Genomic DNA, 20,778 nt, shown 5'->3' with positions numbered 1-20,778 from the left:
TCAGTTTGTTAGCATTTGATTGATTTACTTTTAAAGGTGAGAGACTCCTGCAGAAGTTGGCGGATCAGTAGTCCTCACTGTCTTATTCCAGTGTTAAACTGGGTTGATTGCTTTCAGTATAAACTTCTGATGGGTTTTCACGCTTTCAGATACTTAACACTGTAGGACTTTCTTTCATAGCTTGTGGAACCCTTAACTCCGAGTGGCACAGCACCCAACCAAGCACAGCTTCGTATCCTGAAGGAAACTGAGCTGAAACGAGTCAAGGTTCTTGGCTCTGGAGCCTTTGGAACTGTATACAAGGTAAGAGTCCCCTCTGCACAGCAATGACTGGCCTCATTTAACTTGGGAACAGTCAAGTTCTGCATTGCAGCAAGGCATCTTCTACTGCGGGTGGATTCATGAGCCCTATATATCTGGGAGACTGATAGAACGGTGGACTTAAGACTTCAGTGTTAGGCAGACTCACAGACATCTTGGTGAGAAAAGGAGTGTCAGCCACGAGCATCCTTGAGTGCAAAAGGACCACACAAGCTGGAACGTCTTGCTACTGATTTTCAATGCAGTATTGATGTTGGCTGTTCTGTTCTTACGCGATGGCTTTACAGTACAGTTTTAGCAAGTTAGATAAACTTTGTCTCTCATTTCACAAATGTCACATAGGTTTTGTAATAGCTGTTATATGATGTTATACGGTATTATCATTGGCTAAATTTTAGTACCTTCTGTTTCTTTCAGTTTCATAGGAAATTATGTTATGTTAATGCATTCTAAGTTATTGTAACATAACTGTAAGTTATGTTAATGCACTCTAGAACAATCTGGATAAAAGAACAGAACCCAAAGGGGGCAGTGAAGGAGCATAGATACAGTGTCTGTCTCCAAACTGGGGGAGGAAATGGAAGAAGTACAGAGCAGATGACTACAACAACATCACCACAATACTTTTCAAATAATAAATTTGAAAATAAATGATAGAGACAGGTAACACAAGATTGCTAGGAACATAGAATAGGTTAGATAATAGAGATGGTAAAGTAGCCCAAGAAACAGGCTGAATTGTAACTATAAGGTTTGCTGCTTAGCCATCTTAGCTTTTAATTCTTATATAACACTTACTTAGAGAAATAACATTTAACTATTTCTATCCAAATATATTGTTCTCAAGGTGTCCTATTTCTGCATGATGGCACGACCTAATTGCTGGTGATACTCACTAGTGGGAGTTTGCAATAGTATCAGTGGGATTAACATCAAACTCCAGAACAGAAAATCTAGGTTCTTGTTCAATTTTATGGGAAGCAATAGGCAGTGGAAAACTCTTTCACGTGCATATGTTGCTCCCTATAAAGCTGGTTGTGAGCAAGAAAATTAAGGGGGCCTAAGAAGGGCAATCACTGGCATAAAACATTCCACTTTACATAAGGGTTGAGTTTTGGTGTAAGAAATAGTTTTGTGAGATTTTTTTTTCCTTTTTTCTTTTATAGCTTGCTTTGTGTATTCTCAGTTCTGATGTTTGCAACTGAACTGCATAATGATGCATAATGTGACAAAATACATCAAAAAGAAATGTAACAGTGAAATTTTTATGATTGTTGTCTTATTAGTCTTCTGTCCATTTTCCTTGTCTTTCTAGGGTATTTGGGTCCCCGAGGGAGAAACCGTAAAGATTCCTGTGGCCATTAAGATCCTTAACGAGACCACTGGTCCCAAAGCCAATGTGGAGTTTATGGATGTAAGTAGGAGATGATCAGCTACTTTGAGTCTTGGGGGGATCTTTCTTCAGTCCACAGAGGTTGTAAAGAAGAATTCCTGTCAGTTCTTTTTCCTTACATTTAAATATTACAAGGAGATCTGTACGCAGCACCAATATTGTGCTGATGTTTAATGAGTGCTACAACACAGTGTCCCTAGAAAACCAGTTGCTGGGATTTTTCGTGTCGTCAATCTCCTTTCTTCTGTTAGTCCTTGATGAGCTGTGTTAATGCATATCCATAGCATTTTCTGTGGTAACAGTGTTAACAGAAAAACAAGGCTACACCTCATCTGGTCAGTGCTGTCTCTCTGAAGTTGAAGAACTAGACAAATCAGTATAAGGCAGTGGGGTGCCCTGTTCAGCTTACTGCATGTAGATCATCGCGTTCCAGAATCGCAGGTACGTGGACTACCAGGGTAACTTCAGTGCCAACATGATGGAGGGCTGGGTTTTTCAGTGTGCAAGTCATGGACCGTAGGTCGTTGGGAGTTTTCTTACAGGTGGTCATCCCATCAGTGGAAAGCTGAAACAACTATGTCTCATGTGCCAGATATTTTCCACTTCTGTGGCAGAGTTTAGAGATGAGAGCAGTTGCGGGGGAAAATCTTGCTGTGTGTGGGTCTCCACTGGTGCAGGGACAGAAACTTAACTGTTTTCTGCTTCAGTTTCCCTGGGAACTAAGCACTGAGAGTCTGGGAGCTGTCAGCAGAAATAAAGCATAACAGGGAGGAAAAAAAAAAGTATGCTGGATATAAAAATCCCTTTTGCCTTACTACTCTAAAATACTTTTTAACAAGAGGTCAAGATCATTTTCATGGATATTTTATGTTGGGTCCTGAGCTCTGTGTCAAAACCAAGCCTCATTGACGCTGGAAGTTTATGTGCTATTCAGTTTCAGTTTCTGAACAAATCATAGAAATTTGTACTTTTTTGTAAATTGCTCTCGTGAACTTGAAAATTACATAGGACTTTCAAATCTTAAAGATCTGTTCAGTGTATAGGCTTAATTTGATTAGCATTAATGAGACTATAAACCACAAGGAGACTGTATTCCCATTATATAATCTACTCCTACATCTAGAAATTAATAGGAACGTACAGTTATGGCTTTAGCTGTTTCAGGTAAATGATCATACGTGAGTTCTCGGGTAGTTGACCTGACGCTGTACAGATCAAGGTGCTTCCTCTGCATTTTACAGAGCTCTACACATTTATGTTGATAACACTGAATAATTATTGTGCACAAATTAAAAAATGGCTCTGTTTGGGTGAGATGAGTTGCACTAAAGGGATGAAGAGGATTATATTTACTTAATGGACAAAATAATGGTGAAGAGCAGTGTTAGTGGCAGAGCTCTAGAAAGAGATCTGGTATTCAGCAGTCTGTTGAAGTGAACGTGCAGGGAGTAGAAGACCACTGACTGTGAGCTGTGATGTACTCTGATGGCAGTGGACACTGATGCAGAGGGAATTGATGTCACTGTATGAAAGTCACTGGAACTGCTGTTTCTACCAGAGGAGGATCTGGTTTTCTGATCGAGAAGTTAGTAACAGTGGCTCCTTACTTGATATTAATGTTGATGCACTGTACAGAGGAAAAGTAAGGTCCTTGTTAAAAGGCACAGTTGCTAGTATGAGGTTTCGTAGCTCAGCTTGATCAGCTGACTTAATTCACTGGACCTCTTTTCCCTCCAGTTCATGCATCTGATGAACAGCCCAGAAATGATGTTTTTTGGACACAGTGGGGATTTTAACTGTGTAACATACAGCTATGCTAGGAGGGGTTTCTCTTTAAATTAACATTCTCTCATAAGCCTCTGATCTAGTTGTAACAAGTTGGGGGAATAGTGAAGTTCATTGTGAGTCCTAAAGGTTAATAACAACCTAAAGGTTATTTTGATAATAATAAAAGAGAATTGGACTTCATCATCAGTTGGTGTAAGTGACAAAAAGAAGGAATAAGGTGTTTTGTATCAGTGCTGCATTTGATATATGTGCAGTGGTCTGTAACATCCTTTGCTGTACAGAACTGATGAGAGGGCAGATTTAATTTTACTCTTTGGAAATAATTTTTCATGCAATCTTACAGAAGTTTCTGTCTTCCTCACCTCCTAACCCAGTCATATATTTCTTGAAGCAACCAGCATTTTAAGAGATAATGTTTATGTAAAAGAAGGGCCCTGGGATAGTTGCTTTCAATGTGACCACTCCTTTCTGTCCCAGAAAGAGCAGTTTTAAATTGAGATACTATGAGGAGGTGTCTATCTTTCATTGAAGAGTAAGGTATAGCAGGAAACTGTTTTATGCATTGTTTCTATGAGGCTTTGGTCAGTATAAGTATGCTTGATAAAACTTGAAACTGTTCGTTGGCATTGTTTTATTAGGAACATTCATAAGTACATATGAGAACAAAATCCATAGGTTGTGCTTCCAGTAAGACGAGTGTTATGCATGGTCTTTTGCTGGTCAAAAGCAGTCTTATCAGATTCTTTTTAAAGGTATATAGGTGGCTAATGGTGCTTAGGAGCACAGTGGGCGTTGACGTAAAGAAATGTCTGACACAGTTATTAATGGAAAGGGGAGGTCATTGGGAAGGTGTCGTGAGTCTCACTCAGTTGGCTTTCATTTTTTTTGAACTTGTCAAATACAGATGAGGTTTCGTTGGCAACTCTACACAGTTGTATATGTCCTTGTACTTGCAACTAGAACTTGGTATTCCTTTCAGAGAGGCTCTGGAAAATGTAAAACCTCTTGTACACACCAGTTTGTGTAAACGGAAGGTACTTGGGGCACTTACTCTGCACCACCTGCGGAAATAGCTGGGAGAGAAGTTAGTGGCATGGTGCGTAGGCTCTGGTTTAAACTTGTAATGTTGGTGGAATTTAAGTGCTTAAAGTGCTCTGGGAGCTGCTGAAATTCTGCTAAATGTTATGCTAAAAGAGCAAAGAACAACAATTTGGCTACTGGGCTGTCATTTCAGCACCTTGAACACCCACTAATGGATCTGTAATGACTATAATGATACAATGCATGATGTTAGCACCTGCTATGGCCAAACACCTACCACCCTCCCATCAGGGGAATGATGAATGGGCCATCATCAAAAAGTACATCCCCTATTTGGAATTTTTCTTCACAGAATTGCAGCAGAGTCTGTTTTCCATGCATTCTCCGCAAAACCCCAGCTACGTCTTGCTTTTACTCAGCTCCTTGCTCTCTTATATAGTTTTTTTTACTGTAGTAGTCTGTTAAGACAAAGCAGTCCGAAGTCTGCTATGTAGCCCGTATTGCCTTCTCCAGGAAAGAAACAGAACGTACACGTGAACTAAGAGAATTTTTTTTTTTTTAGTTTTACTTGTTTGGTTTTTTTAACCTCACCATTGTTGTTGCCACTGTTCTGTAAAATTTAGGCTTGCGTTTCTTTCCAGTTCCTTCTGAAGTTGTTCAAATATGTGATTATTTAGGTCTGGAATAATTTCGCACTATAAAGCATTTCATTCGGGTGTTGAAATGGTTGGGTGCTTAATTTGTGGGGCGTTGTTTCTCCTCGACGCCTAGCTAATCACACTTCATGGTCCCCAGAAGGGCCCTGGAGTTGGAATTCAGAGTGCAGCCATTCTTGCTGCTGGCCTGCCTGCAAGCATGTTTGAGAGGAGATTCGCGAGTGGATGGATGCAGGGGTATCCGGGAGGGAAGGATATCCTGCTCATCACCCCGAGACCAGCAGCTGTAAGGAAAGATGGAAGGTCCTGGGTGCTGTGGAGGAGCAAGAGGATGCTTAAGAGAGAAAAGTCAAATAATCAGCTAAGAGGCTACTTGATGGTTGAACAGGGAGTTGTAATTTCACTTGTGAAAACGGTTTCTCCTCCTTAACCTCAAATTATTTGACTGTTATGATTATCTGGTAAGTCAAGTAGCCATTGGCCTGATCAGATGGTTTAACATCAAACCAAATGCTCAGCTAATCATGTAATACATTCCAGAGACATGCGTCAATTGGAAAGCATAGCAAACCATCTTTGAGGCTAAAAAATATCCTAAAACTAACATGTCTTGGGGAAACAGACAATTGATGAAGGCCTTTCTTTTGTAGCCCTCTAAGCTTGGTGTTTCCGGGAAGTAATCTTGTGAGCTCTGATTCTGTCCAGGGTTTTGATCCACTTACAAGTTTAATCTATTCTCTCTGAACTTAAATGCTCCATTATCTGTTAGAAAATAATTAGAAGCTGCAAGCACAAGTCTGCATACACAGAGTTCCTTGGGAGTCCCTGAGCTCATTGAGATGAAGACAGTTTGACTAATGGTGGTCAGCTGATACTGGGCCAGAAGCTAATAATAGCAGGCAGTGCTGCTTAGCTAGGTGAGAAAGTTAACTTGGGAAAAATTAAACCGAAGGGTTTGGGATTTATGGTTGGAAATAAATTTCCCATTCTCATTTGTTTCCTGGTAGAGAGCTTCAAAGGCAGTTGGTTTCTTTTATAGTTTTATAATTAAGATCCAGGGGGCTTCTTGACTTCACCTGGACTTAGTGTAGTTCCCTGCTGTCCCTAGTAGCAGTGTTCATTGAGCAGGAGAGCATTTGTCAAGCAAAGTATAAAGGTAGTAAGTGACAATGACCTCTACCAGGCGTGCAGCAAACAAATTAAAGCTGCATATAGGGGGCTGGTACCCACATCTTTTATTTCATCGTGTTTCTGTGTATGGCCTAATTAACTAAATGAACAAAGTGGTCAGTCTTCACATACTGCACAAAGGTAAAATAGCTTTTCCTAAATTGTGAGCCCCTCTTAAAATTAAGACAACTAAAGACATACCAAACTTACATATGGCTCAGAGGCTTCAAGAGAACAGGTCACATAGCTGACCAGCCAAAATGGTTCAGCTGGAAACTGGGTAAGATCTGGGTAGGTCTGGCTTCTGACTTTGTTTCATCAGGCATGTCTGGAAGCCATGTAGAAAGTACAGCAGCTTGTCAGGTGGGGAAGGCAAGAGAAGACTTCTTTGGGTTTCTGCTGTGGCCATCAGACACAGCAGGCTTCTAAGCTGAATCTCCTGGGTCCCTTCCCTGACCCTTGGCAGCTTTCACAGAATTATTAGGGCTCCCCCAGACGTGCCGGGATGTGAAGTTTCTCTGTCAATACCACTGCCTTTACACTGGGGACCCTTGTATGATCCTGCCTTTTGAGTATATGGGTGATGGTGGAAATAGTCTTGTCTATCCATTGAATTACATTTAATTTCTTATATGCATCTCTTGCTGTCTAGCAAAGTGTTTGACCCAGGTCTTCAACAGTCCCTGTAGGGGCTTCAGAAAGACCAAAAAAGTGAGTACAGGTCATGGTGGTTGGGTGGTACGTGCAGGCACTCCACAGTCATTCTGCTGACTGCAGGGCTGCTTGGGAAATACCACTGAGTTAATCTTGAACCTCAGTTTAAAGGGCAGATTTAGGATCAAATGAAATTCTTTATGGCAGTAGCAAGACATTTTTCCTTACCCTCTTCTGCTGTCATTTATGTAAACATCCTTCTTTCCAACTGGCATAAGGGGTCTCTGTAAAAATAGCAGCTAATGAACAGTGGTGTTGCTGCACCTGCCTGGCAGTGTGCTTCAGCTGCAATTCTGACAGTTTTCTCTCCATCACATTAAGTTGCTGGGAATGGGGGGGCAAAGGGGTGACCTAGCTCATCTGATTGTAGATTCCCTTTTGTGCAGTCTCCCCTCTTCCTCTCACTTAACGCACACTGGAAGTGTAGCCTCTTAGGAGGGGGACCTGCTTGCCTGTCAGTTCCAGGCACAGAAGCTCACTGTGATTGCAATTACAATTTCCAGCTTGTCCAGAGATGCCAGAAATCAAGCTGTCCTTGAGAACTCTGCATACCGTGCACAGGCCCCGAGAGTGATCAGGCTCTACAGAAGCTGGAAATCTGATCACTACTGAAGGTTAACTGCTTTTAGTCATCTGAAGATTAACTGTTTCAAGGCCATGTTAACTTTAATTTCCATCTTAAGTAACAATTTTCTCTTTAAATATTTACTTACTCCGATAATTTTTCCTTTCACAGTATGTGAGGGTAAGATGTGTGTGCGTCTGCGGGGGTGTGTGTTAATTTTCCATATGCAAGAACATGTGTCAGTACAGAGAAAAGATGAAGTATAAGCACATCCAGACAAGCTGAGCTTATAAGCATAGCCAGACAAGCCAGGCTGTTTGGAAACAATCCTGCTGGTGTAACACCGTAACTGAAAAATGCAGTGAGAGAGGGAGAGTTTGCCTGCTCCTGCTGATGGTGGGAGGAAGTGAGCGCTGTTGAAATCAATGGAGTTGTGAATTTGCCAGTGAATTCAGCAGGGCCAGGTCTTGGCCTCTGCAGTCATCCTTCTGAGAAGGCTGCCCCAAGTTGAAGGGAAAATCACGTGCTTTAGAGAGGGGCTGATGTTACAAGGTGTTCCTGAATGCATTAGGAAGTACCTTTGGAAGGTTTTGGTTGATGGCAATGACTGAACTGCTTCTTTAAAGTTTGCATTGCACAATGACTTTGGAAACCCTGCATAAGGTTGGGTAAACGTGGGAGTAGGGAGAAAATAAGGAAGGAATGCTAGTTTAGTTTATTTGCTGGAAAAGATGTATGTTAATTGAAACTATTAAAAATTATAATGAAATTCAAGTAGTAGTATTGTCTGTAAAGGGCATGTGTAATGGAAACACTTTGTAGTGATGTCTTTTAAAAGGTGAGAGGTACACCAGTAACATGTTGCTTTTGTTTTGGAGTGTACATTTTCCTTGGGGTGTACATTAAAGGCAGTTGTTTGCGTAGCTGCATGTGTTATGAAGATCATGAGAGGAGAGCCTTCTGTTAAAAAGCATTTTAAGATTGAACAAAGTGGGTGTGTCCAAAAAAAATCAGCTTTAAAAAAACATACTTGCACATGTGCAAAACAGCCTTCCTTAAAGATATGCAAAGTGACTGGGACCACAGGAGTTCTTTGCAGGGCCTTTCAGACATCTTCAAATGCCAAGTGCAGAAAAAAACTATGACAAAACTTGGTAAAATGGAAGATAAGATTATTGAATAATGTGATACGTTATTAGAAAATGATCCACATAGCAAATTTTAAAGTAGACTTTGGTACCAAAAACTGGGCAAATAATGCTGACCTAAGACTAAAAGAAACTGGAAGTTTGTATTTAAGAAGCTTCCTATTGCTTTACGTTTTTTTCTTTGTGCCTCCTGCTCACATTAACAATATAAGACAAGCACACATCAAGTTTCTAAAGTGTAGTGCATATGTCAGAAAGTTGCCACACTGATTTAAAACAAACAAAAAAAAAAAACACATACACACAACCCTCCCCATATATAACCTGGCTTTTATGGGACCTCTGCCAATAAAAAGGAGGTACTGCTTCCACAGACTTAACTGTACTACACCCTCAGCAAGCCATCTCTAGCTCAAGGTTAACAGTGAGCCTAATGAGGTTTGTTGGAAAGACTGAATAAGAAATATCTCGATATTTAAGTCAAAGGAGCTGGCTGTAAAACTGTATGTATATGCCGGCTGATCATTTTTGAAGTATACTTGTTTATGATTTACTTCGGTGCCAGATGGGTAGGCTATTACATATCAGACGTCTCATGAAAACTGGCTGATGAGGCTGTGTGAGCACTAGCACATGCTGCAACTCACAGATCAGCAGCAAGGCACAACCTAAGTGAGGGCTAAGGGCCCTGAAGGATCAATGTGTTATATTTGTCATACTTAGTTTTATACTGCCAAGTCAAGTTTAAGTTAAGGAAGAACAAGTTTTTTTTGTTTTGCGTTGAAGTGAGGGGCAGGAGGAAAACAGGACAGTTTTATACATACAAATACTCATGCTGTGTCCATTTTTAATAGAAGTGTAAGAGTAGGGAAGTGCGGGCTTGTAAGAACTGAACTTGATGTATCACTGATCAAGTAAGTTTTGTCTTAAAATCTGCTAAGAAAATTAAGTTTGGAATTTCTCCTTTATTTCTTCATTGTAGATAAATTGTTTAATTGTTTTCCATGTCTCAGTGCTGATCCTGACACCTCAGATACATCAGCAACTGTCACGGACTGACAAAAATGGAATAATTAACATCTGTTCATATTAATATTCTACATATTATTTACAGGTGGTAGTCAACTATCCCTGTAGCTGCTTGTCACATAGTTGTATTGTAAGAAATAAGACGAGGAAATCTGGTGCATGACTGGGTTGTTGATGATCTTTGTAATATTCAGCCAGTACCTTTCAGATTTCAGTGCAATAACTAGGATAAACAGAGGTGGAGCTAAGGTCGCAATGTGGCTGTGAGATCACAGAGCAGTAATTGCTGGCTTGAAATGCTTGGTCCTCCAGTACTGGAACTATAGTTCCAAAAATAAAAAGATTTTACACAGCAGTATTTTCTATATTAACTTTGGTGTTGATGCTTATTGCAACATACGGCATCACTTGGCCCTATTAAGATCTGAAACCTTTTGTGCTGTGAAACCATGGTGAGCTTGTCCCTGCCCTGAAAGACTTTGAGTCAAGATGGACAAAACAGATAATGGGCAGAGGAATGATTATTGTTATTATTATCCACCATTGATAGATGGGACTCTGTGAATTGCAAGATAGAGCTCACAATCTCAGAGCAAATTCTTTAATGGTTATTATTATCTTTTCTTTTTAATTAGATTCTGGTTTTAAATTGGCTTGGATTGTTTGTCTAGAAAAGCAGATATGAGGTTTGTTTTCAAACAAAGCTGTTTTCTCTAATTACCCACCGAGAACGTGTCTGAAATGTTCTTTTGAAATGCCTCTTGTTATCAGTCAGTGCTTGCCAACAAGTCAGGTATTTGAAAGAAGTTAGATTACACTTGATAGAAGACAAATCATGAATTAAGAACAGAAGAGAAATCAGGTATTCTTACCTCTTAGTTACTTACAAGGTGATTATGATTGTTTTGTAAAGGATTCTGCTTTATATAGAATATGAAGTTTTAAAATGCATAGATAAATCAGCATTGTATGAAACACAATTAGTGTTCACATGGACCAGGGCTTACCGTTTTCTTAATGCTTTGCAAGCCAGATGATCTGAAATGTTTGAGGAAATAATTGTGATTTTTTTCAGCTATGTTAACAAATGGCAGCTGTGCTGAATTTGTTCAATACTAGCTTCAAAAGTGCTTGTTGATTGACTTGCGGAGGTATATCCTGTGATATAGAACAGTATCAAGGAAACAGCTGAGGTGCAGTCATGCAGCACTTTATCTGAAGGAAATGTGAGACTTCAGTGCAAGACGGGTATGTTAAACGGGCACCTGCTAAGGACAGTTCCCCGGGCATCAGTACTGAGTGGAGGTAATGTCAGCGGATGGGTAACCAGATTGAATCTACTTGGAAATGTTCCTGGTGTTGAGGATGCTTTTTTTTTTAACTAGGCGGTGCCCTTTGGAGGTTGGTGGGATGATTTATATGTGGATATAAAAGCGGAATTTAGCTTTTTGTATGTTTCCTGAAACCAGGCGAAACAGTTGGTTTATAAATGAACCTTTGTTAGTTTGGATGAAAATATAAGGAACTTCATCGGGTAAGTTACTTAAGTAATAAAAGTGTTTGGGGGATGTTTGGAAAGAAAAGGCATTTAAAATGGGGCAAGAATGTGAGTTTTTTTTGGTGAAATGTTTTCTTGGCAAAATTAAAAATAAATAAATAAATCTGGGCTTTAAAATACATGAAATTGCTCGAACTAAACATAACTGTTTCTGCTGAAGCTTTTCAGACAGAAATTCCAGTGAATTCCTCAGCTAGAAGATGCTTTAGAAATATACCACAGTGATTGAAATACCGTTTTTGACCTTTTCTGAATGAACCCTGGTGGATTTCCCTTTTGTGGTCATCAGCTGTTTCAAAATTCGAACTATGTATATTATAAGACAAAAATGTGGTCAAATCTGAATTGGAATGTTGAATATTTTTTCTTCTGTGATTGAGTTGTGGACAACAGGAAGGAGGATGGGGAGTATTGGGAATTCATGAAGCTGAGTAAGGGATGGGAACTATTTTTCAGTATTAGGTCACTTTTGAGGATCTGAATGTAGCATCCTGTCTTATTTTAAGCAGAGCCAGGAGATGCTTCTGGTCCCTCTCTAATTCTCTTCTTTCAGTTGAGAGGACAATTGCATTCTTGACAGTGCTGTCATTCAGATGAGAACATAGATCCAAGTGAAACTGTAGACTACCAAAGGTTACCAAAGTTGATGTTTACATGATGGCTTGGCAAGATCTCAGTGTGTCCTAAAGATCCAGAAAGTGTTGTACAGTACACTGTGTCGCCATAAGCACATTTCGTTGAGCTAGTGTAGAAAAAGTGGGTGGCAGTCCACATGTGTCTCCATGTGGACATGAAATAAGACAGGAAGTGTGTGTCAGCTTTTGATGAGTTTGTGGTTCAGTGATGCCAGGATGGTAAAAAAAAAAATAAAAAATAAAAAATGTTACAGTGAACCAAACAGTCCATTTAAACCTTTTGTTTTGTTTAAATGTAATCTTCCTTTTGCAGTACTTGAGTCCTGAGTGTGATGCTCTTACACAACTGAATATAGATAAGGGGGAAACATGAAAATGAGTAGTCTGTTTTGAATTCTCAATTGTGATCAATGAACTACCTTGGTTGTGGTTAAAATGTATCTTTGATTAAAACAACTCTTACTGTTGATAGTACACTTGATGAAATTAGGTTTGTCTGATGCTGTCCCTTTAAATTGATCCTAAAGGAGGAAAGGGCTTTGAGTGCATGATTGTGAAGTCTAGCTTTGCAGTGATATTAGAAAATTTCAAAGCGGTGTCCTAAGACTCTTCAAAAAGGAGAGAACTTGATTTCCCCCCCCCCATCACTCATTCTTGAGACCTTGCCATCACTCGTCTCACGTCAAAAATCAAAGCAATAACTCCCTTCTTCTGAAAGGAATCTGCAGGTAAGGCTGGAAATGGTTTTCAGCTGGTCTGTGTTTAGGTTGATTTACCCTCCTGTTCCAATAATGCTGAAATGATTACTTTTTTAGAGTGTTCTTTTAAAACTATTTTTTTTGTAGTTGCATGAAAATAGTAAGAAACAAAACACTTTTGGCAGACTATTCTCAAATAATGATGTGTATCATAAGCTAAGTAAAACATGTCAGAATGAGACGGTATCCGTACAGAGAGGTGTGCATGCTGTTAAACCACTTGCACGTGATCTGCCGGGAGGATTGCCAGTCTGAAATCTGCGGTTACTTCTCTGAACTGCTTTCCAAGGAAATTTTTAACTAAGGGTTTGTTGAGGTTGCTGAGGTCTTGAACTCATGGCCATCTATGCATGAAACTGAACTGAAAGCAGGCAAGATTTTACTTTCTAATTGCCAAAAATAAATGTTTACAGGCGAGGCTCACAGGAAAGCTGGTGGGAGTTGTCCCCTGACCAGATGTTAGATGGAAAATCCTCTCTTAGCTTGTGCACAAAGTGGTCTGTTCCTTTAGGCTCGAGATTCCTCCTCAGTTGTCTTAACACAGGCTCTGATGAATCGGGAGACTTAATTGGTACCAAGGCAGCAGGGAGAAGTCAGAAGCATATGGTGTGTGGGTTTTGCAAAATGTATCTCCTACTCCATCAAACATTTAAGCACGTGCATAACTCTAAGCACTTGAGCCCTGTTGGAATCAGCATGGTTGTCCGTGCCCTCGGTATTGGCAGGGCAGGGATCGCCATACTTTTTATTTAATTACCTTCTGAAAAATATGTAGTGAGCCAGACTGGCTTCTACAAACACATGAACGTATCTGTTACTGCAAGAATGGGACCTGCTGCTCTTCTGAGGTGAACGTTCGACCAGCAGTCTGTGATCATCACCTTCAGGAGGGAGTGCTTTCTTATCACTGAATTGTGCTACTTCCAAGGCAGTGTCTGGAAGAAAGTGGGGTATCTCTGCCATGGGTTTGAATTGCACGGGGTGATCGCATGCATTTGGCATCAACAGTGCAGGCTGAGCCTCTGTGGTGGTGAGGCACTAAGACTATGTACCTTCTCTGCTGTGCGAGAGTGCTGTCACAGGAGACTCAGAGGGTGTGACTGCACTGAGAAATACGGCACACGTAGGCACATACCACCTCCAGAAAAGGCTGTGCACCCCTACAGCAGTGCCCCAGCTGGAAACCAGCTCTGCTCCTGGACGCAGGAGTGCCCTTCCTGTCACATTGCAGAGTGCTGCACCCCTGCCCATGGTGCAGCACTACCTTGGTCAGAACCAACTGAGCAATTCTTGCTGGATGCTATGTTTCCATCACATTGGTGTATGGTATATGGCAGTGTGTGGTTCCTGCTGTGGATTTTTTTTTGCATTGTTAATTTTTACCCTTGGAAGTTTTTGGTGTAATGGCAGACCTGCCAGCTGTATTTTTTGACTTTTCTGAAGGAGTAAGTTAATCTCACCATTTTGTGGTGCGACACACTTGTACTCCAGTGTGCACTGCAGTTGAGAGAATTTGTTTTACTGGCCATATGTTGTCACCATCTCTCAGGCCAGAAACTTGTTTCATCACAGGGCACAGGACACGCCACTGTACTCGCATGATCCAAGTTAAAGCATATAGCTCAGTCCTGGCCTAGTAACCTCAGGGCTCAGTCTGCCCTCAAAGCATTGAAGTGCTGTTGACTGTATCACAGAGCAGTAGTGTTGGTTATACAAGCTGTTGTCAGGTTCCAAATAAGAGTTTTTGCCCCAAAGTGCCCTGTTAAATGCATCTGCTTTTAATGACTGTAGAGCAGTTCCTGGAAAAATAGCTGTGGCAGTTAATGATGTTAGTGTGTTCCCTCTGCTTGCTACTGTCCCTCCGTGGGGCTCTGACAGCCTTTGTTGGTTCCTGTTGCTGCATCTCTGATTTCATTTTCAGAACTGGCCGAGGTGTTTTGACAGGAGCTTTGCAGAGAGGATTTACCTGACTGGTGAAAAATGGAAGCCCAGGGGTTGGACGTGTAGCAGTGCTGCAAAGGAATTGAAAGCTACATATGGCATAGGGGAAATGAAACAATGGGTATCATTGTCAAACGATAAACATGGACATATATGTTTTTGAACATATGTCTTGTGCTGTCTCTCAGCTTAAATATTTGTGCAGACTGCATATGCTAAGTTGGCTGTAACCTAAGAAATCTGTAAGGCCTAGCAGACAAACAAAATGCATTGAAAATATGTTGGGCTGTAATTGGATCTGCCCCGAAGCAGGTCAGACATGCGTTCCAGACAGGTTTTTGCTCTAGCCATTAGAAGCATTGTAAAATGAATGAAAAAAGCAATGTATTCACAATAGTATCTCTCCTGTTACCAGAGCACAGTTTATGATTTCAGAAAAATGCACAACACAGTAAGAAGCAAGCTTTTAAGTACTTTTATGTACTCAGCAATGATGAGGAAAACCAGGGGGTGTTTGTTCTTTTTTTTTTTTCGTTGTTTTCTTTTGGGACATTTTAAGGCAAGAACGGTTAGAAGAAAACCAAAGATTCCTTAGACTTTGGCCCGGCTTACCAAACTCCATTGGGTGCATGTGTTCATCTGGAGCAGTAGAATTTGCTCTCAGCTTGCTAAGCTTGGGGCAGCACACCCCTGATACTTGTTTGGAATGGGAACCGTGTTTCTCCTGCATTGGCCCGGAGGGATGGTGTGTGGTGGGTGTGTGTGGAGCACTGGAAGGGGACACGGGCTCGATGTCAGCGAGCTCCTCCCAGTGCTCTGGATTGCATGGCCATCGGCACTCAGGAAGCTCATGTTAAAGAACAAGTCTCCAGAAAGAATAGCTTTTCTCCTCTGCCAGTTATTTAAGTCTGGTATAAGGAAACAAATATTGCTTCACCTGTGGATTCTGTTTTTAGGTGAAGTCTTGACAACCAAGAAAATAAAGTCATCAAGCATTGCATTAGGAAGTTTTGGGATCCACCAAGAGGTGCAAGGCTCTCTTAATGAGACAGCCTGTTTACAGGATTCATACCCTCCCCAAGCAGCAGAGGGAAGGTCTTCTGACTTACTAAAATGATCATACTGCCTTCCAAGCCAGGTTTTGCACTTCATAAGGGGTGGCTTGCTGTCAGCTCTACGTGGCTTTTATGCCATCTCTGGCACCTTGGGAACAGTCTGGCTGGGGATGTGTGACCATGTAGTGAGCTACTTCCTGGTGTACTAACAGAGAAGTTAGTACTGGAGGAGGTTAACAGAGAAGTTAGTACTGGAGGAGGTTTGTGTCCTGGACCACTCTGGGTGGAGAATAAATCTTCAACAAGGCTATCAGTATGGCATTATTTTTACCACTAGTGGCCCAGGGCACCTTGCTGAGTCATTGCTTTACAAATTCAGGGCTCAGAGAAACAAAGCCAGCGGCAAAGCATGCTCTTCAGGAGGCAGTGTGCTGGCTAGTACTTACATTTACTTGTGAGCTGCAATTGTTAACAAAAACACCTCAGAGAAGCAAAGGGGAAGTTAAATACTATTTTGTAAGATGTCCTGTAGGTGTTGATGCGCTGTGGAAATACCTCCTTCCCACACTCTCAAGAAATGGTCTTCCTCCTCATGGAAGGCCAAAATAAAAATCTTTATTTGGATTTTCAGTTACTTTTCAGAAACGACACTTCAAACAGGACTGCACTGTGTGGATAGATCAAGAAACCATTTTAGCTGGGAGTTTCAAAGCTATTTAAGGAATGAAGGTGACTTGAGTGACCTGTGAGATGTGAGCAGCTAATTCCTTTCATCACCTGTGTTGACAGGTGCTTTTAGCCTGGATGTAACTATGCACTATATCCTTACGGTGATGGCTGGCTCGCGTGACTTAAATAGGCTCTACCTGTCTAAGAGTATTTTGGCTGTTCTAATGACATGTGCTCAGAGGGCTGCTTCTGGCCTCTGTTGATGAGCAATTGCCCTCCTCAGACCTTCACAGAGAAATTAGCCATAGGTCTGGCGATGGCTCCCTGGAGCCTACATGCTCACCTTTCTTGTTGGGTGCTACACTGTGTTACTGAATGCATGTGACAGACGGATCAGTGTAGAGCATTAAAATAATGTTTCTGTAACTGTTTAATATGGGCTTGTGAATATAAATCACAGGAGCTGAGTTTAATGTATCTGGTGGAAATAATATAAACATATTCAAAAGGGGCAGAGGAGAGGAATGACCAACATAACCTGAGATTTCTTTAAAATACCATAGCTACTACCTGAGGCCTTCTGCATCAAAGCCTTTCTTTATCCCCCTTCCCCTCAGATACATTAATACTGTGAGTAGAATATACGTACATAGCCTTGGTGGTAAGTAACTTACCTGGCATATTGTAGTACCCTAGTCTCAGCTGGTCAGGGCTCACTGCAGAAGGTAAAATACATCTTAGAGGTAAGGGCAAGCTGAGCTCCCCAAGTGCTACCTGTGCCCAGGCTGGCTGGCTTACAGCTGTCCTGGGTCTGACTGTCACACGCTGCTGCGATAATTGATACCTAAGAAGGGACAGCTGTGTAAACGAACTCCAGGAAGAGATCTGGTCTGGCTGAGGAGTTCCTCTTGTGGTAAGATTTTGTGCATCTGCAGATAGATGGAGAGTGCCTGATGTCTGATAGGAGCCTTTCAATACAGTCCCCTCTCCTGGCACTTCTCAGATGCTGACATGATGTTAGAAAGACTCTGACTTCTGGAGGAAATATAAAGTATTTTTTATCATTTCTCTCCTCTCACCCCTTTTGTATTTCAAGCTTCAAAGGGGAAAGAAAGATAAAGTGTATCGGGAAAGAAAGATAAAGTGTTCTGGGGCTCGATTTCTAATTCTGCTCTAGATTTCCTATGTGACCAGATAGTACCTCAGTTTCCTCTCCTTTAAATTATGTTATTAGGTACAGTTTTCAAAATCATTTGTGTAATTCTTCCAGTTGAGTACAGAGACAAGATCTGCAGACAAGGCTACCAAGAGATACGGGAAACCAGAGGCTGGTTTTCAGAGGTGTCAATGTCAGGCAGCCAAGTCTGTGAGTTAGGTGCCTTACCTAATAACTATGTTACAAAACGTGATTGGGAACCACGCTGCAAGGTGCCTAAGTGTCATGGAAATCATGGTTCTGGGTCTTTAGTGCCCAAAAAGGGGGACTCTTACTCCCTACTTGCTGAACAGATTTTTAAAATGCTACTAAGTCATAATGTTTCTATTGTTGTTTGTCTGTTTTGTCTAATTAGACTCTAGGAGAACAATTACAATCTCTTTTACTTTGTGTTTATGCTGTGCCAGATAGACATAACCCTGAATTTAGTTCTCTTGTAGAAGTTAGTGCAATAAAAATAACAATACTTTTACTAATGAGAATAACTATGTGAAGCCAGGATTCATGCTAAATTAATACCCATTAGTGACTTAGATCTATAATGAAGGTTTCCCTGCTCTGTCGTGTGTCTTAATTTATCACAGAGCAGTCTATAATATTTTATTAATGATATTTTTATTTTTTTGTGGAACTGTTGCCCAAAACTATTGGAAAGGATATGTGCTTTCTTGTATCACCAGAATGAGACAAATGGCACTACTTGCTTTTATTATTGTACAGAAGTGTCTTTCCTTTGGATTCAGATAGACTTATAAATGGCAAGTAGCTGGAGACTAATGGAGCACATGCTTCAAAGCTTTCCATCTGGTCCCTTGGTGAGGAAAAATAATATATTGTCTCTGTTCTAATCAGTCTTCATTATAAAGAAAAATGCTCCCACTGGAAATTCTGGAGAAACTTCACTCTGAGAGGGAGGGGGCAACAAGTGCTATCCCCTTATGCATCTGCAGGGGAAAAATTGAATGAATTAAAATAAATAAAAAGAGGCAGTCATTCTGCTCTCTGAAAATGGATAATGCACCTGTCAACACACATTTATTCTGGTGGCTTTCACTGACACTTTCTGGTGATCACAGAAGAGGCTAAAACTGCTTGAAGGAGACCCCACACATGCTACTTGAATAAGACAGAACTGTATTAATTTGAATTAGAGCAAAAGTTCTTAAATGATGATTCCTTATCTCAGTTTTATTGGAATTTTCCTCAGAGCTCTTCCTCCAGTCCTCCAATCACATAGCTGCTATTGATTGATTTACTTCTTCACATATGTTTAGGAAGAAAAACGAAGGAGATGTTCCCCCAGTGGATTCCATCTGCTCTTTTCTTATCGGGTGGGGTGGGGGGCAAACCTACAATTAGTGTCTCGTTCATCTTTTGGTTTTAAGTTAAAAAAAAAAGAGAGGGAAAGAAAGGGAACTATTATGCAAATACTCTGCAATTTGGTTTCAAATATTCTTTGTACTATGATGAGCAATTTCCTTTAATACAAACTCAGCCTACCTGCCAGGACTTTTTTCCCCTTAATACAGGAAAGAAAAAAGAGACTTAGGACTTGGGGAAGATGCTGTGTTCCTCTGATGCCAACTTTCTTATCCTTTTTTTCTTTCCTTCTTTGGCACTATTATAGCTGTTAAATTGTCAGAAGGATGTCACATGGTTTTTTTTGGAGAAAGAGAACCAAAATAGCTTTACAGAGCTGCAGTTTCATCTCACTTTTCATTGTTCTGTTGCCATGATGAAGTAGTCTTGAAATGGAGGACTCAGCTCCGTGAATGAGGGAGAAAAGCTTTCCCCCTACATTTTTTTGCAGTGCCAGTTGTTTGTGATGGCAGCATTACCTGGACAAACAGATGTTCATTTTTTTTGTAAGGAGTTCCTGTGCCACTTGTTTGTGGCACTTTAGGACTCTGCATACATTAGGCAACATTAAGTGCTTCTAGTTAAATGTTAACACTTAAGCCTGTAAAATACTAAGCATAAAATTTTTGATCCTGTAAAGCATGTCAACACAGCTTAATCAAAAATCTTAACAGAGAAGGCCAAACTGGGGATGTAACTTTATATGAGTGGCATAGTTCGCTTGCACAAAAAAAAGTTGGTACCTAATGCATTGACCATCAGTTGGAAAAATAAATTCAAGAAACTAAGGGGGAAATAAGAAAAATGAGATCTTTAAACAAAGTCAAGTGTGTCATACATCTTTGGTTCTGGGGCTGTAACAGGATGGGGAATGTTAAGGCAGTGCAGAACTTCTGATCTGAACCTTCTCTGGATCTGTTTGGAGCTCTGTCACTTGGGGCTCATTATATCGAACGTACATCATATCATACTGGATTTTGTCTATGTATGCCTCACACTGGAAAGACAATAAACATTTATGGTATTTAGAGGTCACTGATCCCCTTCAGGTGCTGTCTGGGAAATCTTTGCATAAGGTTTCTAAGCACACTGGAGTAACTGGGTCACTGTTGTTGTTACAGGAAGCTCTGATCATGGCTAGCATGGACCACCCCCACCTGGTGAGACTTCTGGGTGTCTGCTTGAGCCCGACCATTCAACTAGTCACTCAGCTGATGCCTCATGGCTGCCTGTTGGATTACGTTCATGAACATAAGGATAATATTGGCTCCCAGCTTCTGCTAAACTGGTGTGTCCAAATAGCCAAGGTATGTAATTGATGATGTTTTTTTGTTTTTCTCTTTTATTTTCATAACTAGCCAAATGGCTTGCCAAGGGAAAAAAAAATAAAAAGATTGTTTTTTTCACGTGTGTGTAGTCTTGGAAATGTGTACTGTTGTGGCTGCCTCTACAATATTGTAGATTACTCATTAATACGTAAACCAAAGTGTTTTTCTTGACTGCCTTTCCAGCTCAGTGCTAAGGGGACCTTTGAGGAAAAAAAGGTGAGGAAAGAAGCCCCTGGTATGGTGATGTCTGGGGTTGAGCACAGAAATATTTTTCAGCCTCTTCTGCTGTTGATTGCCTGTAGATACTGTAGTATATTATATATTGTAGTTTTCAACCTTTCTGAATCTGCATTACCAGCTAAATTCTGATATGCCATCTATTGTCTGCCCACACACTGCTGAGAAGATAAACAGTTACTTCATGTCAGTCCTTA

At 40.8% G+C, this 20,778-nt stretch overlaps 1 protein-coding gene across 5 annotated transcripts in view; it reads left to right on the top strand.

The window, feature by feature from the left end:
- Positions 1-20,778, top strand: part of ERBB4 (erb-b2 receptor tyrosine kinase 4) — a 579,191-nt gene that overhangs the window by 457,762 nt on the left and 100,651 nt on the right. For all 5 annotated transcript variants that reach the window (XM_066999837.1, XM_066999836.1, XM_066999835.1 and 2 more), the window contains 3 exons: positions 181-303; positions 1,637-1,735; positions 20,138-20,323. In XM_066999837.1, coding sequence (XP_066855938.1) covers positions 181-303; positions 1,637-1,735; positions 20,138-20,323 — 408 coding nt within the window. The remainder of the gene's footprint in view (positions 1-180; positions 304-1,636; positions 1,736-20,137; positions 20,324-20,778) is intronic.

The sequence above is a fragment of the Anser cygnoides genome, chromosome 6 (assembly GCF_040182565.1).
Source record: "Anser cygnoides isolate HZ-2024a breed goose chromosome 6, Taihu_goose_T2T_genome, whole genome shotgun sequence".
NCBI lineage: Eukaryota > Metazoa > Chordata > Aves > Anseriformes > Anatidae > Anser > Anser cygnoides.
This window is presented reverse-complemented; position numbering and strand designations above follow the sequence as displayed.